Source organism: Schistocerca serialis, chromosome 4 (assembly GCF_023864345.2).
Source record: "Schistocerca serialis cubense isolate TAMUIC-IGC-003099 chromosome 4, iqSchSeri2.2, whole genome shotgun sequence".
NCBI lineage: Eukaryota > Metazoa > Arthropoda > Insecta > Orthoptera > Acrididae > Schistocerca > Schistocerca serialis.
This window is the reverse complement of record NC_064641.1, coordinates 216,927,039-216,946,562: the sequence shown is the minus strand read 5'-3', so window position 1 is coordinate 216,946,562 and position 19,524 is coordinate 216,927,039. Positions and strand designations below refer to the sequence as shown.

The 19,524-nt window shown below is 40.5% G+C and overlaps 1 protein-coding gene across 1 annotated transcript in view; it reads left to right on the top strand.

Annotated features, from left to right (window-relative positions):
• Positions 1-19,524, top strand: part of LOC126473220 (fidgetin-like protein 1) — a 182,133-nt gene that overhangs the window by 118,872 nt on the left and 43,737 nt on the right. Inside the window, exons 7-10 of the mRNA XM_050100130.1 lie at positions 6,740-6,926; positions 7,667-7,893; positions 7,983-8,097; positions 17,799-17,927. Coding sequence (XP_049956087.1) covers positions 6,740-6,926; positions 7,667-7,893; positions 7,983-8,097; positions 17,799-17,927 — 658 coding nt within the window. The remainder of the gene's footprint in view (positions 1-6,739; positions 6,927-7,666; positions 7,894-7,982; positions 8,098-17,798; positions 17,928-19,524) is intronic.

The following is a 19,524-nucleotide window of genomic DNA, read 5'->3' as shown; positions in this document are numbered from 1 at the left end:
GGAGACCAAGAGATGAATACAGTAAGCAGATTCTGAAGGATGTGGGTTGCAGTAAGTACTGGGAGATGAAGAAGCTTACACAGGAAAGGGTAGCATGGAGAGCTGCATCAAACCAGTCTCAGGACTGAAGACCACAACAACAACAACAGTTATAGTACATGACCATATAGTTTATCTTCTGTTCAGGGTCTATTTTTGGGGTGCTCTGGAGCTTTATCAGTTTCTAACTGTTGTCAGAATAATGAAAATTCTAATTTGATATCCAATTTTTATGTCTATTTGACCACCTTCTTCTGTGTGGATGAACAAACAGTGCCTGAACTCTTATGGGAATTGCCGGTAAAGCCATGAGTAATGAGTATGATGGGCAGGGGCACTATGAATATAGTGCGGGACAGTAAGTTGCAAATGTGGGTTTCACGGGAGGCATGCCAAAGATAAGTCCCTGCAGTCACAGTATCCTCTGTGTCCTCGGTGGCTCAGATGGATAAAGGGTCTGCCATGTAAGCAGGAGATCCTGGGTTCGAGTCCCGGTTGGGGCACACATTTTCAACTGTCTCCATTGACTTATATCAACACCTGTATGCAGCTAGGGGTATTCATTTCATTGTAAATTCAGCTTTTTATATATGAAGGTAGTATCTGTTCCCGAAAGAACAGCTACAATTGATGACCGTGAAGCTTCTCTAGAATGAGATAATTTAATCGACATCCTAGCTGCAAATGGGCATTGATATACATCATTCGGGACATGTTGAAAATGTGTGCCCTGACTGGGACTCGAACCCGGGATCTCCTGCTTACATGGCAGACGCTCTATCCATCTGAGCCACAGAGGGCGCAGAGGATAATGTACCTGCAGGGACTTACCCTACCAGAAAACTGGTAGAAACCGACCTCGGGGAAGATCAGTTTGGATTCAGTAGAAATGTTGAAACATGCGAGGCAATACTGACTTACCTTAGGAGATAGATTAAGGAAAGGCAAACCAACGTTTCTAGCATTTCTAAACTTAGAGAAAGCTTTTGACAATGTCGAATGGAATACTCTCTTTCAAATTCTGAAGGTGGCAGGGATAAAATCCAGGGAATGAAAGGCTATTTACAATTTGTACAGAAACCAGATGGCAGTTATGAGTCGAGGGGCACGAAAGGGAAGCAGTGGTTGGGAAGGGAGTGAGGCAGGGTTATAGAGTATCCCCGATGTTATTCAATCTGTATATTGAGCAAGCAGTAAAGGAAACAAAAGAAAAATTTGGAGTAGGAACTAAAATCCATGGAGAAGGTTTGCTGATGACATTGTAATTTTGTCAAAGACAGCAAAGGACCTGGAAGAACAGTTGAACGGAATGGACAATGTCTTGACAGGAGGATATAAGATGAATATCAACAAAAGCAAGATAAGGATAATGGAATGTAGTCGAATTAAGTCGGGTGATGCTGAGGGAATTACATTAGGAAATGAGACACTTAAAGTAGTAAAGGAGTTTTGCTATTTGGGGAGCAAAATAACTGATGATGTTCGAAGTAGAGAAGATATAAAATGGAGGCTGGCAATGGCACGGAAAGCATTTCTGAAGAAGAGAAATTTGTTAATATCGAGTAGACATTTGAGTGTCAGGAAGTCTCTGAAAGTTTTGTATGGAGTGCACTCATGTATGGAAGTGAAACATGCACGATAAATAGTTTAGACAAGAAGATAATAGAAGCTTTCGAAATGTGGTGCTACAGAAGAATGCTGAAGATTGGATGGGTAGATCACATAACTAATGAGGAGGTATTGAATAGAATTGGGGAGAAGAGGAGTTTGTGGCACAGCTTGAGTAGAAGAAGGTTAACATTGAGTATAGATTTAAGTGTCAGGAAGTCTTTTCTGAAAGTATTTGTATGGAGTGTAGGCATGTATGGAAGTGAAACATGGACAATAAATAGTTAAGAGAAGAAGAGAATAGAAGCTTCCGAAATGTGGTGCTACAGAAGAATGCTGAAGATTAGATGGGTAGATCACATAACTAATGAGGAGGTACTGAGTAGAATTGGGGACAAAAGGAATTTGTGAGACAACTTGACTAGAAGAAGGGATCGGTTGGTAGGACATGTTCTGAGGCATCAAGAAATCACCAATTTAGTATTGGAGGGCTGCATGGAGAGTAAAAATCATAGAGAGAGACCAAGAGATGAATACACTAAGGAGTTTCAGAAGGATGTAGGTTGCAGTAGTTACTTGGAGTTGAAGAAGCTTGCACAGGATAGAGTGGCATGGAGAGCCGCACCAAACCAGTCTCTGGACTGAAGACCACAACAACAACCACCTTTGAATTTATGAATGGAGGAGGAGAGCAGAATGAGAAGACTAGAACATTTGGAATGGATTGCAGCTTGACTGCACACTGTCCACAGTAAGATATTGCAAGGTGAGAAACAACTTATTTCCGATATGGGGTGCATTTAAAGAAGGCACAAATTCTTATAAAAAATCACCATCTGTTTTCCTAAACTCAATGGCATTAAAGCAAACCCGAGGTCTGAAAAATTCATTTTGGCCTTGAAAAAATTACAAGGATAGTTTTGTAAACCTTTGAGGACACTGCCAGTCTTACATCTGGTTTTGAGACCATTTGCATTTCAGTTGAAAGCATAAGTGTAAAGCACACCTGTCATGTGCGGCTGTAGCTGATTGATCTGCAGTGTAATTCCTTTTGAAAGATAAATTCTTTGATGTTAAAACTGTCCGGGATGTCTATGTTGATTTTTAAGAAAGAGTTTCCACGTCTCCATAATTAGGTTGGAAATGTAAGAAAATATGTCGATCAACATATTATATATTCATTGCTCCAATAGTGTGGAAACTCAAATACCTTGCACTCTAAATTTTACTTTTTGTTATATTTTTATTGTTCATTATACATGTAACAATAAAAACATAAAAATTTCCATAAAACATTCAAAAAAATGAAAATTATGCTAGTACTTTTCAGGTTTTCAGTTTTCTTCTCAGAGGTTTTCTTTGCACTCGCTGGACATTTTTGTAGAAGAATAAATTTAGATTGGCTCCTGCAACGATGACAAATATAAGCCACTTCTTTCTTCTTTTTTGAGTCACTGGTGGTGCATATTCTGCGTTTTTACACTCTTTCTGCAATGACTTTTGCTCTTGGTTCAGCTACACCCAAAACATGATAAGTGTTGCACGAAGTTCGCAGATTATGAGATAGTTGTTGTCTTGCTTTTTATCTGTGGTATCACCAATGAGTTTGCAAGCTTCTTCAGAAAATTGAAGTGTCTCATCTAAGTTATCATCTTTGTAGGAATTGTGAAGGACAAACACATTTACCCTACATGCGGAAAAATAATGTCATTGGCCATCAATGGAAGAGGCTTTGACGACCAGCGGTATCTGTTTCAACAAAATATATTTGTAGTGGAAGCTTTAGGTAAAGATTCAGTCTCTATACTTCTGTCTTCATCACTTTGATCACCTGTTTCTTTCAAAGAATTCACAGATGGCAAAACAAATTTGTCCTCACTTTCACATTGTTCCTGTTCTGAATTATGTTCACTTTAAATTTCATTGTCACTCTCTAATCCAACATCATTTCCTAAACTGTCCTCAGACCATTTCAAAACAGTATCCTTGAAATAAGCAGTCGAAGACCTGCCTACTGAATCCATAATGCAAAGCCCCAGGTGCAATATCAGAGACTGTTAGCACAAAAGAAGCAGTGATAGCACTAGTCCATGTCACATTCAAATTACTACTGACAAAGGAAACTATGGCAGCTTCAGGGAAGAACAACTGGGCAAGGCTGTAATCTCCTATCCCACCCACACACATTAGCGACAGAGTAACAATAAATGCACTCTGTGAAACTGCATCTGGGATGTTAAGAGTTAATGCAAGAAAAACATGATTCGTCTATACAGTCATATGAACATACTGCATTTGCCTGACGTGATTTAGGAAGATCATGGAAAACCTAAATTAGGATGGCTGGACAGAGATTGAACCTTCGTCCTCTCAAATCTGAGGTATTGCATAAGGATAAATCAGGATATTTTGTTGGTTGGATGAACAAGAGATTACCACTTTGAGAGATGTGGGAAGAATTGTGGAAAGCATGTTCCCAATTGCCAGGCACAGTGATAGGTAGTCAACACCCAGGCAAATGATGTTAAATTGTTCCAGTTTGGGGGGATGTTAGATAATGAGATAATTAACTCATTTGCATCTGTTGCATGGGGATGGTTAGATCATTAGGTGCACAAGTGGTGTAAAGAAAAATGAACATTGTTACCTCATTAAAAACATCTGGCTGAGGAAGGGGTGAATTATGTCATTACCACAATCTTTGAGATCACCTGATGATGCTAGACAAATAGCAAAGCTGAAAATGTATATCCAGGCATTTGGAAGAATTACATTCAGTCCCTTGCAGCTTATACTGTGCAAATGGATTCCAAGCCAAATTTGTTATTAAACTAAATATCGTAATGAATTGTTGATGGTGTACAGCAACCAGCTGCAAATTGGTTTCAGGTTACTTTACTCAAAAAGTACTGTCACCGTTTTGGAAAAGTTTACAATTCATCATCAGACTTTTTTTCATATATTCATCAATACGTATTACACATTGGTTTCCTGTTAGTTGCTGTAGGATAAACAATAATTTACAGATTACTAATGTGTAACCGAAATGGTTGCACTACATATTTGTGTTAAAATGCAGCTTATGGGAAATGTTCGTATTAGCAGATGTGCCAGATGGGCATTTCAAGTAAATTGCATTACAACAAAAATGTGCTGCAACCATTTTGATTACACATTTATAATTTGTAAATTATTGTTTATCGTAGGGTAGCTAACAGGAAACCAATGTGTAATGTGTATTGATGAAAGCATGAAAAACTGTCTGATGATGAAGTGTAAAAAAGAAATTCAAAACTGATAATGGTACTTTTTGAGTAAAGTAACCTGAAACCAGTTTGTGGATGGTTGCTGTACATCATCAACAATTTATTTATATAACAGCCACAGTCTCCAACCATATCTACATCTGACAAAACTGCATAATTTAAATATTTGTTACGTAACTCATTCCACATCATTAAAATATACAAATGACCTAAATGTATCTAACTAAACAAAATGAAAATTGTAGAAGGACATGCAATCCGTGTCATTGCTGCATCCTTTATTGTTTGATTAGAGCTATCTTCAACAAACATTTAGAGCTTTTTTGAGCTGTTAATACATATCACACTGTTTGCTTCCAGCAGCTGAACTAGGATATTATAATCGTATCTGAATCGTTTGCTCATTTAATGTGCCATTCCCATATGTTCTGTAATGTAGGCTGCCTCTAGTGCAATGTGGTGACTAGCAACTTACTTTCTTTTTTTTTCTAATATGCACATTCTTATACAGGGTTTCCCTCATAAAACTATTATGCCTTCTGCCCAAGATTGAAGTAACAGAGAACTAACTAAAAAATAGCAGATAATAGTAAAAGTGAAAAAACATTTAGTTACCTGATTGTAAGAGATGCTGGAAGTGGTGACCGTGGGCTTCCAGACATTGTTGACTCTGTGTGATGACGTTACCAGCAACACGCTGTAATTCTGCGGGCTGGTGGTGTTAATTTCTCTAGTAATGTTTCGTTTAAGATCATCTGCTTTGCAAGGAATGTCAGCATACACTCTGCTTTTTAGTGCGCCCCAGAAATAAAAATCACACAATGTTATGTCTGGGGGACCTTGGGAGCCAGAGTCTGTCTTGGATGTTTGAGCACTTGCTCCATCTTGTTGGAAAACTGCATAAAGCTTCTCTACATCTGTTAATCATGAATAGAAAGAGTTAAAGATCTCTAGTTATCTAGTGTTGTGTAAGGTGTAATTGAAAAATGTGGGGCCAATAATGTGCACACTGGGCAATGCACACCAAACACCTATTTTCTCTGGGTGGAGATGTTCTTTATGTAGCATATGAGCATTGTCCTTTAATCAGTATGTGCAGTTCTGGGAGTTTGCATAACCTGATGAGAACATAAAGTAAAACAATGGACCCAGGTAACAGTTTGCAATCAATGTTAACAGCCAGTTACAATAATGAACTCTCTTTTTTTCCTAATCCTCAAATTTCAACTCACACTCACATGATAGGCATTTAATTTGATATTTTTTAGTACATGATGACACAATGTAAACCAACCTGAACAACAACCTCCTTACCGACTTGCGGGAACTTCTTGTAATGTCCGTGGGAATTCTGTTTATAGTTTCAGGGATCCTGACAGTAGGTTGAATATTCCTTTGCACATTGTAAATGGACCCTACAGCCTTCCATTTCCTGTACAAATCTTGAATAGTGCTGGTCATGGGGTGTTCCCTGCCAGGATACTTTACTTGAAACATTTCTTTACATTTCTGGATGGAACCTGCCTTTATGTAACACTCCACAATATCAATTTGCTGTTCTAATTTAAACTGCCCCATTTCTGTAACAAATCAACAACACATGCTTCTCACAACACCTGACACACGAACACACAGCTGCACTCAACTTTCTGATAAAATGCAGTATAACCAACTGTTGAGGCAGTGTGCCACTTCACAAGCGATTCTATTAGGGATGATTAACCTGTACATGAGGCATACCCGTTGTATGTGGGACACCTATACTATTTCTGAGCAGATAACAGACAAATAACTGCAGAAAAGAATCTGACAATTTTTTGTTACAGAGGAGATATGCTGGAAAGGCATCCAAGAAATGATTATAAACAGGGAATGGTACAAGAAGAGGATGAAAGACTGAAAAACATTGACCCGAAAATGATTGAGTTAATACGAAATGAAATTATGGACTGTGGAGCCCCTATCACATGGGATGACATAGCTGGACTTGAATTTGCAAAGTCTACAATCCAGGTAGAATTTCACTTACCTATAGAACACTGAGGGGACTTCAGAAAGTAAGTTACAGATTATTGCGTGAGGTCAGATAACTTTTATTCAATGCTGCAAAACACTTCAAAAGCGACACAGTTGAATGACACTAGTTTTCAACATAGTCACCAAGTCCCTAAACAGCAGTTGAAAAGTTCTACAAATCATTCATTTCTTTGGCAATAGAAATCTGCTACTTGGTCATGGAAAATGTTTCCTCTCAGATGTTCACCCCTTGATCCCTGACATTGTCCTCTGTGGTCGACGTTGAAGGCCTTCCATCCTGATCACCACCACCTCCCACGTTTATGCGGCAGTGGTCAAATTGCTGACATCATTTCTCTACAACTGAATGAGATGATGCATTTGGTTCATATAATGCCAGAATTTCATGGTGAATGTGTATGCAATTTAGACATTTTGCCCACAAGAATCATACTGTTAAGTTTTCTTTAACTTTGGAGTACATTTTCTGTTGTTGCACCATTTCACTCCCACGCTGTGATGCATCTGCCATCTGCACCACAGCAGAAATGTGTCTGCAGGAAATGTTAACATATACACACATCAGACAATGAGCCCTCATATTGCACAGTGATCTTAGCATGAGACAACACATGTAACTTATTTTCAAAGTTCCTAGTGTATATTTAATAGCGCTAAATATTATATCTGAATAATGTGTTATCATATGCTTTCTCATCTGGCTCTGATATCGACAGGAAATTGTTGTCTGGCCTATGCTCAGACCTGATATCTTCACTGGTCTGCGTAGGCCACCAAAAGGGATTCTTCTGTTTGGACCACCTGGTACAGGCAAAACACTTATTGGTAAATGTATTGCTTCACAATCACGTTCAACATTCTTCAGTATAAGTGCATCTTCCCTGACATCAAAGTGGATTGGTGAAGGAGAAAAAATGGTTAGAGCTTTGTTTGCTGTGGCGAGGTATGTTTATTGTTCACAAGAGCTCTATGAATATCTTGATTTACTATTAAATAAGGAATTTTTTAAATTATCATGTGTAATATTCGTAGGTGTCATCAACCATCTGTTGTCTTCATAGATGAAATTGACTCTCTGTTAAGTCAAAGAAGTGAGACTGAACATGAAAGCTCTCGGCGCATAAAAACTGAATTCCTTGTTCAGCTGGTAAGAATACTCCACTTATATTTTTTGAGTTAAAAAATACTGTGCTCTTATGTTATCTGAATAATTATGGTTATACACCCATTTGCAAGTGTTTCACACTTATTTCGGTTTCATCCGTGCTTAAAAACTCAAATCTGTGTCTGCCTATACTGTCTTCCCATACTACTACTACTTGAGTATTGAATTAAATACTGCGTGGATGTTTTAGCTTTGTACCTTCTTATGGTAAGAATTTCCAGTAGATTTTTGTCTTTGCTTGTTCTTCCTAGCATTGTAGAGACAAATGTCATAATAGTAGTCATTTTGGCAACATTGGGGAAAATATAGTGTAGAATTCCTTCTCAGAGAATTTAATTTTGACTTGGTATGGTAGCGTTAAAATACATCTTTAGAAGAACCACTCTGAAAGAGGGAGACGAAAACAGGTTGTGCCTGGTAGAAGGCTGTAGGCAAGTTTACAACAAGTGAAACTCGTGGTACATCTGTTCTAGAACCCTTACAAGCTAAGAGTATTTGTCACAAAAGATGTATGTATGTGTAACAATTGCTGAAAGATCAATAAATGACACATGAATGATACACACCACATTTAAAATTTTGATGGAAATAATGATATAAAGAAGAGATAAAACTGACAGGTGCTTATCCAAACCTGGGTCTGGAAAGAGAGAAGCTGCAGGAGACAGTTTAATAATAGCAGTCAACTAATAATGAAGATTCAAATTTCAGGTTACTATTATTAACTGCTAGTTATCAGTAGATCAAAGACAGGAGCTGAACTCGGTGACTACCATTTTGGACCAAAATCTACTCTTGGCAGCTACTCTACATTCATGAGTACTGTGAAATAAGATTGGTGGGAACATCATCCCAAAATTTTCCCCCTATGCTGAGAGTGATGCACCAAACTTCAATCATTCTTAGTAATGAACCAATACATTCCTAATCACATCTTCTTATTAAGTGCCTCTTGCTCACATGAATGATCATTTTGGTAAGAGCTGTTCTACACCAGCCCATTAATATCACCTACTCTGGTCACACTACTTGCATAATTTATTTAATCAAGAGATTATGCTGATATAAGAGCACTAACAAGTTATCTTTCAGAATGAATGAGTACAGACAAGCTGCATGCATCATAAATATTGAATATTTTGTTGTTGAGCATGCTGTGACCTTGCAGCAGGATCAGTGTGGTCATTCTATTCTCCCTCTGATTACCAATCCTTTTTTATTCCCTTATACACCTTTGTCCTTTCATATTGCATATATTTCTTCTGTTGGAGGTAAACTTTTATAAAACAGTTCCTACTTGTGCAGTGTGCATATACGATTGATATAGCAGACCGAACCTGATAAAATGTAGATACAAACGAAGATCAGCAATAGCACAGCACAACAGTACGCAAAATAAGTCTAAATCGGGTATAAAAATGGTAAAAATAGCATTATTAGTAAAAGACAATTTGGATACATAGTGAAGCCTGATTGGCTAATACACTGCTGGCCATTAAAATTGGAACAAACAATGAATTGAATTGGCACAAAGTATACTACATGATTGGATATGCAGATAATGAGCATTTCAGGACATCTATACAAAGCAAGCAGGAGTAACGCCATCTACATTCTATGTACAAGATTACACAGCAGGTTTCTCATTCAGAAATTGCATTTGAATGTTAGTTGTTGCAAGAATATACTGTTATGCTTTATGTGAGAAAGAGAACTGTCTACCAGCCTGTGTTGGTATTTGGGAGCAGCAGAGTTGTGTTGTATCAGAACTACACTTTATACTTTTTGTTAATCAGAATTCCACACCTGTCATGCGAAAATGGAATCAACAGGTTCAGGAGGGCCACACACAACACCATACAGTATCTCAATGGTGCCACGTGACTATCACCTCGGAGGATTGTTGGTTCAGTCAGCAGGATCGCACAGGTACCTCACACGGGTTGAGTCAGGCCTTGTTTACAGCAAGACAGGTAACGACACAGACAGTGCAATGTCTCGCACGCCACATACTGTCGGCATGTCTACAATTGTTATGGCTTCCCTTGACGCGGCAGCAGAGAGGGGCACTCAGACAGTGGTACACCCAATGACACCACTTGAGACAGGAGTGACACCATTTCGTCTTTTAAGACAAGTTACAGTTCTGTGTACTGCATCGTGATGGACATGTATGTATATGTAGAGGCTTTTAGGGGAAAGAATGTTGTCAGATTGCATTAGTAGTTGTCATATGGGGCCAGGAGCTATCGCTACCATATGGAATGTCATTGGGTAAAAAACATGATCATCTCTGGTTCACATAGCTGATAATTTGGACAGCGGGCACTATATTTTTGACATGTTCAAGCTTGTGGCTTTGTCTTATCTTCAAGATCTTTGTGACATTAGGTTTCACACATGTTGCTTATGCTGTTTTGATCTACCTCAATATGAAGTGTGTTTGACTGTTGTTCTGGCCAGCATGTTCCCCTGATCTCTCACCTATTGAAAACGTCTGGTGATGTGGCCAAGAGACCTGCATGCCACCACTCGCCAGCCTCTGCAACTGATGGACTCTGGCATAGAGGCGAAACAACGTGGAATGATGGTAACCATATCTATCACTCAAGCTCAGATTGGCTCAACATACTGCCAGGTTGTTGCTGCCAGAGGTAGTGATTGTGTGTGCTAAATTTTGTGCCCTATATACCCTTAAATCACCTACTAACCTGATCACATATTCTTTCCATTATACTGTGTATGCAAAATAAGTAAAATTAGTTTATTTACGGTCCTTCGTGGTGTTAAAATTTTAATGGCCTGCAATGTAGAACACTTTACAAATGAGGCACTAAGTGTTCCTTTAGGGAGGCACCTGTTGAGATAACATTTTCAAAATAATTTGTGTATTAGAACTGTTGAGTATAGTCTGATTAAAATTAGTTGATGGTAGACACTTCGTGTGTTGGAGCTGGTTTTCTCCAATCAGAGCACTCAACATCGTGATTGAGCCCTTCACCGTTGTGAGACTGCCACAATAGGTCAGTTCATTTCCAATTTCTTCTCCAGCATTCATTCTTGATGTGTTTGGATCCTGAATCATGGGTCTGGCACTTCTATTTCATATTTGTTACACATGATAACCACACCCAAAACAACACACACAACGATGCTAATGAAATACACAAGTTCCGTACAAAGCACTAACCAAACACTATTGGGTACTTCTGCACAAGATGCGATTCAGCACCACATATACAGTTATCATAATCACAGATATCAGTTTACATTAGATAAGCTTCATGCGAAATTGCATGAAGCCGAATTTTTGTAGGTTGCAATTCATCATCGTGACTGGCTCATGATAGTCATAAATCAAACTACTGAATTGTGTGTTGCAGTGTAGTGCTATGGATAGCGTAGAAACCTTCCATCTATAAAGTCATAGGTTCGAATCTTGTCAGATCTAACAATTTTTTTTATTTCTGAATCTAACCAAAAGGGTTTGATTATTATTTTACTATTATTTTTATCCAATTAATTTGATTAAATGCAATATTTTTTATTTCTAATTCCTTGCCACATATTTTTGATTGTCATATTTACTCTTTTTCTTGCTCTTATCTTTCTTCCTTCCTTTTTTTTTTTTTTTTTTTTATATATATATATATATAATCTGCAGCCAATTATCAACAAGGACTGCTGATTGGTTGGTAAGGCAGCTGCTTGTGCAGCCAGTGTGAAGACAGTTTCAGGTAAGCAATGAAAGCGAGGAATTACAGTTTGATATTGGTGCCTTAACTGATTTTTTTTTTCTGTCTTGAGTTTGCTCCTAGAGATTGGCTTTAATCAGCATGAACAAAGTAATCATGATTTTAGTTCTGCTGCAGATTGTTGACCGCCATTTTCTTGGGTACATTGCACATCCTGAGGTTTTGGTTGGATTAGGACACGAGTTTGAATTCAGGACAACAAAACGCATCATCTGCCACAGCTCTACATCTACATCTACGTGATTACTCTGCAATTCACATTTAAGTGCTTGGCAGAGGGTTCATCGAACCACAATCACACTATCTCTCTACCATTCCACTCCTGAACAGCGCGCGGGGAAAACAAACACCTAAACCTTTCTGTTCGAGCTCTGGTTTCTCTTATTTTATTTTGATGATCATTCCTACCTATGTAGGTTGGGCTCAACAAAATATTTTCGCATTCGGAAGAGAAAGTTGGTGACTGAAATTTCGTAAATAGATTTCGCCGCGACGAAAAAGTCTTTGCTTTAATGACTTCCATCCCAACTCGAGTATCATATCTGCCACACTCTCTCCCCTATTACGTGATAATACAAAACGAGCTGCCCTTTTTTGCACCCTTTCGATGTCCTCCGTCAATCCCACCTAGTAAGGATCCCACACCGCGCAGCAATATTCTAACAGAGGACGAACGAGTGTAGTGTAAGCTGTCTCTTTAGTGGACTTGTTGCATCTTCTAAGTGTACTGCCAATAAAACGCAACCTTTGGCTCGCCTTCCCCACAATATTATCTATGTGGTCTTTCCACCTGAAGTTGTTCGTAATTTTAACACCCAGGTACTTAGTTGAATTGACAGCCTTGAGAATTGTACTATTTATCGAGTAATCAAATTCCAATGGATTTCTTTTTGAACGCATGTGGATCACCTCACACGTTTCGTTATTTAGCGTCAACTGCGAACAACCTACGAAAACTGCTCAGATTGTCACCCGGGTCATTTATATAGATCAGGAACAGCAGAGGTCCCAGGACGCTTCCCTGGGGAACACCTGATATCACTTCAGTTTTACTCGATGATTGCCATCTATTACTACGAACTGCGACCTTCCTGAAAGAAAATCACGAATCCAGTCGCACAACTGAGACAATACCCCATAGGCCCGCAGCTTGATTAGAAGTCGCTTGTGAGGAACGGTGTCAAAAGCTTTCCGGAAATCTAGAAACACGGAATCAACTTGAGATCCCCTGTCGATAGCGGCCATTACTTCGTGCGAATAGAGAGCTAGCTGCGTTGCACAAGATGGTACTGTTACCGACGACTGTGCCGCTAAAGCGGAGTTATTGAACACAGTTTTCCGAAATTCTTTCACCAGGGAAGACAAATGGAATATTCCAGAATTTCAAACACGAACAGCTGCTAGCATGAGTTTCTTAGAAGTAGATACCTTAGGGGTTGCCAAGCAACTCAAATCGCTTGATACGGGCAAGTCTTCAGGTCCAGATTGTATACCGATTAGGTTCCTTTCAGATTACACTGATACATTAGCTCCCTACTTAGCAGTCATATACAACCGCTCGCCCACCGATAGATCTGTACCTACAGATTGGAAAATTGCGCAGGTCGCACCAGTGTTTAAGAAGGGTAGTAGGAGTAATCCATCTAACTACAGACCTATATCATTGACGTCGGTTTACAGTAGGGTTTTGGAGCATATACTGTATTCAAACATTATGAATCACCTCGAAGGGAATGATCTATTGATACGTAATCAGCATGGTTTCAGGAAACATTGTTCTTGTGCAACACAGCTAGCTCTTTATTCGCATGAAGTAATGGCCGCTATCGACAGGGGATCTCAAGTTGATTCCGTGTTTCTAGATTTCCGGAAAGCTTTTGACATCGTTCCTCACAAGCGACTTCTAATCAAGCTGCGGACCTATGGAGTATCGTCTCAGTTGTGCGACTGGATTCGTGATTTCCTGTCAGGAAGGTCGCAGTTCGTAGTAATAGAAGTCAATCATCGAGTAAAACTGAAGTGAAATCAGGTGTTCCCCAGGGAAGCGTCCTGGGACCTCTGCAGTTCCTGATCTATATAAATGACCTGGGTGACAATCTGAGCCGTTCTCTTAGGTTGTTCGCAAATGATGCTGTAATTTACCGTCTGGTAAGGTCATCCGAAGACCAGTATCAGTTGCAAAGCGATTTAGAAAAGATTGCTGTATGGTGTGGCAGGTGGCAGTTGACGCTAAATAACAAAAAGTGTGAGGTGATCCACATGAGTTACAAAAGAAATCCGTTGGAATTCGATTACTCGATAAATAGTACAATTCTCAAGGCTGTCAATTCAGCTGAGTTCCTGGATGTTAAAATTATGAACAACTTCAGTTGGAAAGACCACATAGATAATATTTTGGGGAAGGCGAGCCAAAGGTTGCGTTTCATTGGCAGGACACTTAGAAGATGTAACAAGTCCACTAAAGAGACAGCTTACACTACACTCGTTCGTCCTCTGTTAGAATATTGTTGCGCGGTGTGGGATCCTTACCAGGTGGGATTGACGGAGGGCATCGAAAGGGTGCAAGAAAGGGCAGCTCGTTTTGTATTATCTCGTAATAGGGGAGAGAGTGTGGCAGATATGATACTCGAGTTGGGATGGAAGTCATTAAAGCAAAGACGTTTTTCATCGCGGCGAGATCTATTTACGAAATTTCAGTCACCAACTTTCTCTTCCGAATGCGAAAATATTTTGTTGAGCCCAACCTACATAGGTAGGAATGATCATCAAAATAAAATAAGAGAAATCAGAGCTCGAACAGAAAGGTTTAGGTGTTCGTTTTTCCCGCATGCTGTTCGGGAGTGGAATGGTAGAGAGATAGTATGATTGTGGTTCGATGAACCCTCTGCCAAGCATTTAAATGTGAATTGCAGAGTAATGATGTAGATGTAGATGTGATCACTAATCCCTGTATCAGTCATGATGCTCTCTATTAGCTCTGGATTGTTTGTGGCTAAGAGGTCAAGTGTGTTTTCGCAACCATTTACAATTCGCGTGAGTTCGTGGACTAACTGCTCGAAATAATTTTCGGAGAAAGCATTTAGGACAATCTCGGAAGATGTTTTCTGTCTATCACCGGTTTTGAACAAGTATTTTTGTCAACATATCGAGGGAAGGTTGAAGTCCCCACCAACTATAACCGTATGAGTGGGTTATTTATTTGTTACGAGACTCAAATTTTCTCTGAACTGTTCAGCAACTATATCATCGGAGTCTGGAGGTCAGTAGAAGTAGCCAATTATTAACTTAGTTTGGCTGTTAAGTATAACCTCCACCCATACCAATTCGCACGGAGTATCTACTTCGACTTCACCACAAGATAAACCACTACTGACAGACACAAACACTCCACCACCAATTCTGCCTAATCTAAATTTCCTGGACACCATCTAAGACTTTTTGCAGAACTTATTTCAGGCTTTAGCCAGCTTTCTGTACCTATAACGATTTCAGCTTCTGTGCATTCTGTTAGCGCTTGAAGCTCAGGGACTTTCCCAGCACAACTACAATAATTTACAACTACAATTCTGACTGTTCCTTGATCCAAGCACGTCCTGTATTTGCCATGCACCCTTTGAGATTGCAGCCCACCCCATACTTTCCCGAGGCCTTCTAACCTAAAAAACCGCTCAGTCCACGCCACACAGCCTCTGCTACCCGTGTAGCCGCCAGCTGAGTGTAGTGAACTCCTGACCTATTCAGCGGAACCCGAAACCCCACCACCCTATGGTGCAAGTCAAGGAATCTGCAGCCAACACGGTCGCAAAACCGTCTGAGCCTCTGATTCAGACCCTCCACCCGGCTCTGCACCAAAGGTCCGCAGTCGGTTCTGTCAACGATGCTGCAGATGGTGAGCTCTGCCTTCATCTCATAAGCAAGACCGGCAGCCTTCACCAAATCAGATAGCCGCTGGAATCCAGAGAGAATTTCCTCGGATCCAAAGCGACACACGTCATTAGTGCCGACATGTGCCACCACCTGCAGCTGGCTGCACCCTGTGCTCTTCATAGCATCCGAAAGGACCCTTTCCACATCAGGAATGACTCCACCCGGAATGCACACGGAGTGCACACTGGATTTCTTCCCCTCCTTAGCCGCCATATCCCTAAGGGGCCCCATTATGCATCTAACATTAGAGCTCCCAACTACCAATAAGCCTACCCTCTGCGATTGCCCGGACCTTGAAGGCTGAGAATCATCCTCTGAAACAGGGCAGGCAGCTGCATCTGTCTCAGCCAGAGACAGTACCTGAAACCTGTTTGTCAGACGCACCGGGGAGGCTTTCTGATCAGCCTCCGGGGACGTCTTTCGCTGCCTGCCACGCCTTGGAATGGCCTCCCAATCAACCACAGGCGAGGAGTCAGCCCCACTGCGGGCAGCAACCGGAGCAACCACAGCGGCAGACTGATCTGGTGACAGACGGGACGAGGTTGACGTCCCCGTGATACTCAAGTCCGGCTCCCCACAGTGGTGCCCATTGGCAACAGCCTCAAGCTGCGCGACCGAAGTCAGCACTGCCTGCAGCTGTGAGCGAAGGGATGCCAACTGAGCCCTCATCCGAACACAGCAATCACAGTCCCTGTCCATTCTAATCGATGTTGAACAACAGTTACTGAAACACGAGTCCGTGCCTAGATAACGCAAGGGAAACACGCAAAGAATGTATGAACTAACCTGTACAAATGCCTAACGTCTGCGCTACAATCTGCCTGAATTTACAATTACAGTAACTAAAACTTGAAATTACACCTCCTATACGAAGCTCACATGCAATTTAAGTAAGAATCTACAAAGTAAACACAGAAAAGAAGCTATATACGTATCTTTCTGTGCTGTCGATGTGCACCAACTGGGAGCTCAGTCATCTGTCACTTAAAATCATCCGTTGACAGAGCGTCTCACATTCCCGATACACCTCACGGCGGGCACTTTCAACATTTGTTCGCGTTACACATTAGCAGCATTTGTGAAGTGAACTGCTATGTTTGTGTGTCACCTATAGCCAAGCAGCAGGTGATGTGGTAACACTGCAGTGGCAAGTGACAGGTGTCAAACATCAAAAAACTTTAATTGGATTGCAGTGTGTTTTAAATACTGTTGTAAAATTACAGGTATGCTCACTGTGCCATAACACAGAAGCTTATAGTAGTACTGGTGTGTTTATTGCCAATATGTCTTTGGTTATTTCATCAAATGTGAGTTGCAAATAAATATTTAACAACTCTATTTTAGAGAAGCAACATGCAAAAGCTAGGGAGGGTGTTTTTTTTGTTTTTTTTTCAATCGGAGGACAGTGTGACTGTTATGTAATTATACGAATTCCTTCTGCTACTTCACGCCAAGCATTTACATAACTGTACTAACTTCAAAGAACATTAATGTTCACTGGAAATTACTTACCGGAGTCCAGTTATTCTGATAAATTATAAGGAAAGTGGCTGATAAGGTATTATTTAGGCTTAAAGAAGGGGGGGGGGGGGATTCAAATTTGATGCCTGATGTCTACTGACAACCTGTTAGACTTTGATAACATTGGTAACAGATTATAAAACTTCATTCTGAACACCAGATGTCCATTTGAAGCAACAGCATGAGGCACTTATGACAAATGACAGATTTCAGAGGCAACAAATGAGAGGCTTTTGATACAAAGACTATGTTGTTGTTCACATTTCATGGCGTCATTGTAAAATTTTGAGCAAGTATCTTCTTGCATAGATACATTTCTTTTCATAATTGTTTATTTGTTTGATCCCTCCTAAGTTTCATGTATCTTTAATCTCATGTCCTAACCTACAACTATATGTGATTTGTGACTGAATCCATGCAAGATGTAACTTATCACTCCTAAAGCAGAAAAAAACCAATGTCAAAAATTAATTTTAACAGGATGGTGCTGCAACTGGAGAAGAAGATCGTATATTAGTTATAGGGGCAACAAATAGGCCTCAGGAACTGGACGAGGCAGCGCGCCGCAGACTTGTGAAACGTCTTTACATTCCGCTGCCCGAGTTTCAGGTAACCTCGATAGGTAACATTTGCTAAACTTACAGTATATTGAACTTCATTATGTGTTTCTATGTGCATGACTTACATTAGGGTATCGTACACCACTGTAATTTTTCACAAATGATTCAAGGTAATGAATCCAGTTTTACAACAAATTTTAGTACCCAAGGGGACCAGTACTTAGCTCTTCAGTTAATATTCGTAACTTACTGAGTTGGGATATTGAAGCAAATGTTATTTCTTATTTACTGGAATTACCTCATTTACTATATTTAATGGTGTTAGAGAGCTTATCAAGAACAATGATATATCACATTATTGTAATGACACTGTGAGTTTCTGAAAAAAGAAAGAAATGTATCAAACTTGAGATTGTATATTGGTGATGCAGTGTAGCTTTGCATAAAGTAAAGTTGACTTTTATCTCTTCTATGTTGGTGGGTGAGGAGTGCTAAGGCCTGCCAACAAAATGTGCAAGTGCCAGAATAACTGTTTATTATCAATATAAGAAACAGAACTCAAACACAGTGACCATGGATGAATGTCCACACTTCTAAATTACAAATAGAAATGTCACTCCTGGACATTGCCTGAGATGTGAGACATGCCTACACATTGAGTCCAGGTGTCGTAGTAAGCAGCAGAGCAGAAGGAGCTGAGGATGATGGATGGTAGACTACAACCTGGCACTTGGAGTGTGCCCTCAAGGACAATGGACTTCTGGGACATTGGGTGTCGAAAGACATCGGAGACGATGGCGTGACGACAACGCTAACCAGGGGCAATGTGCAGCGAGGTGTGGCATCTGGTAGTGGCGGACCACAGTCCAGCGTAGCATTGGTGGAAAGTGCTCATGGCATGGGTGATAATTTTGATTGGTCAGCTGTTGGTGTGACCAGCATGAAGCCTAGAATGGTACTGGCTGAAGCACAGTTTGGCAGCAGCCTAAATACTCTGCAATGGAGGGACACCAGCGTGGCGCTGAATGAGCACCTGATGAAGCATAAGAATGTAGTGCCCAGACTACAGTGCTCTGACACAATAGGCACGGCTTGCTGCTTATTGGTGAGATTAGCACTGCCGAACACCATGTAGCTGTGTGAAGCTTTGAGTGAAAACAGCGTGAGCCATGCAAGACTGCGCTTGTAAATAGATCAATGAGTTTAGTTGATGTGAGCTGTTTACATAGGGCCTCCTGTGTAGAGGTGGCAGAGCTGCAGGGTCCCGCCAGCTTGAGGGCAAAGTGCCTGCTGCCAGGAGTAGGCACCTTGGGGATGGAGAGCTGCCAACAGCATTGAGAGGTATCGGTGTCTGATGAGATCGATGCTCCATCAGCAGTGGCTGGGCAGACTGTGAAGACACCAACAGGCTGTTGAGGCATCTAATATTGCCAAGAAAAGGCTGTATTGACTAGAAACGTCAGAAACCATAGACAGACAGGGTCAGCAGCATAGAGAAGGACCATCCAGTTGTGGGGGAAGGCGGGTATGTGACATGGCAGAGCACGGCACCATCCAAGGTTTGTGGCAAAATTTCACACGTGACAAAACCAAGTGTGACAGCAGAGAGGAACAACTTGCAATCATCACAGCCAAAGAATGGAGCA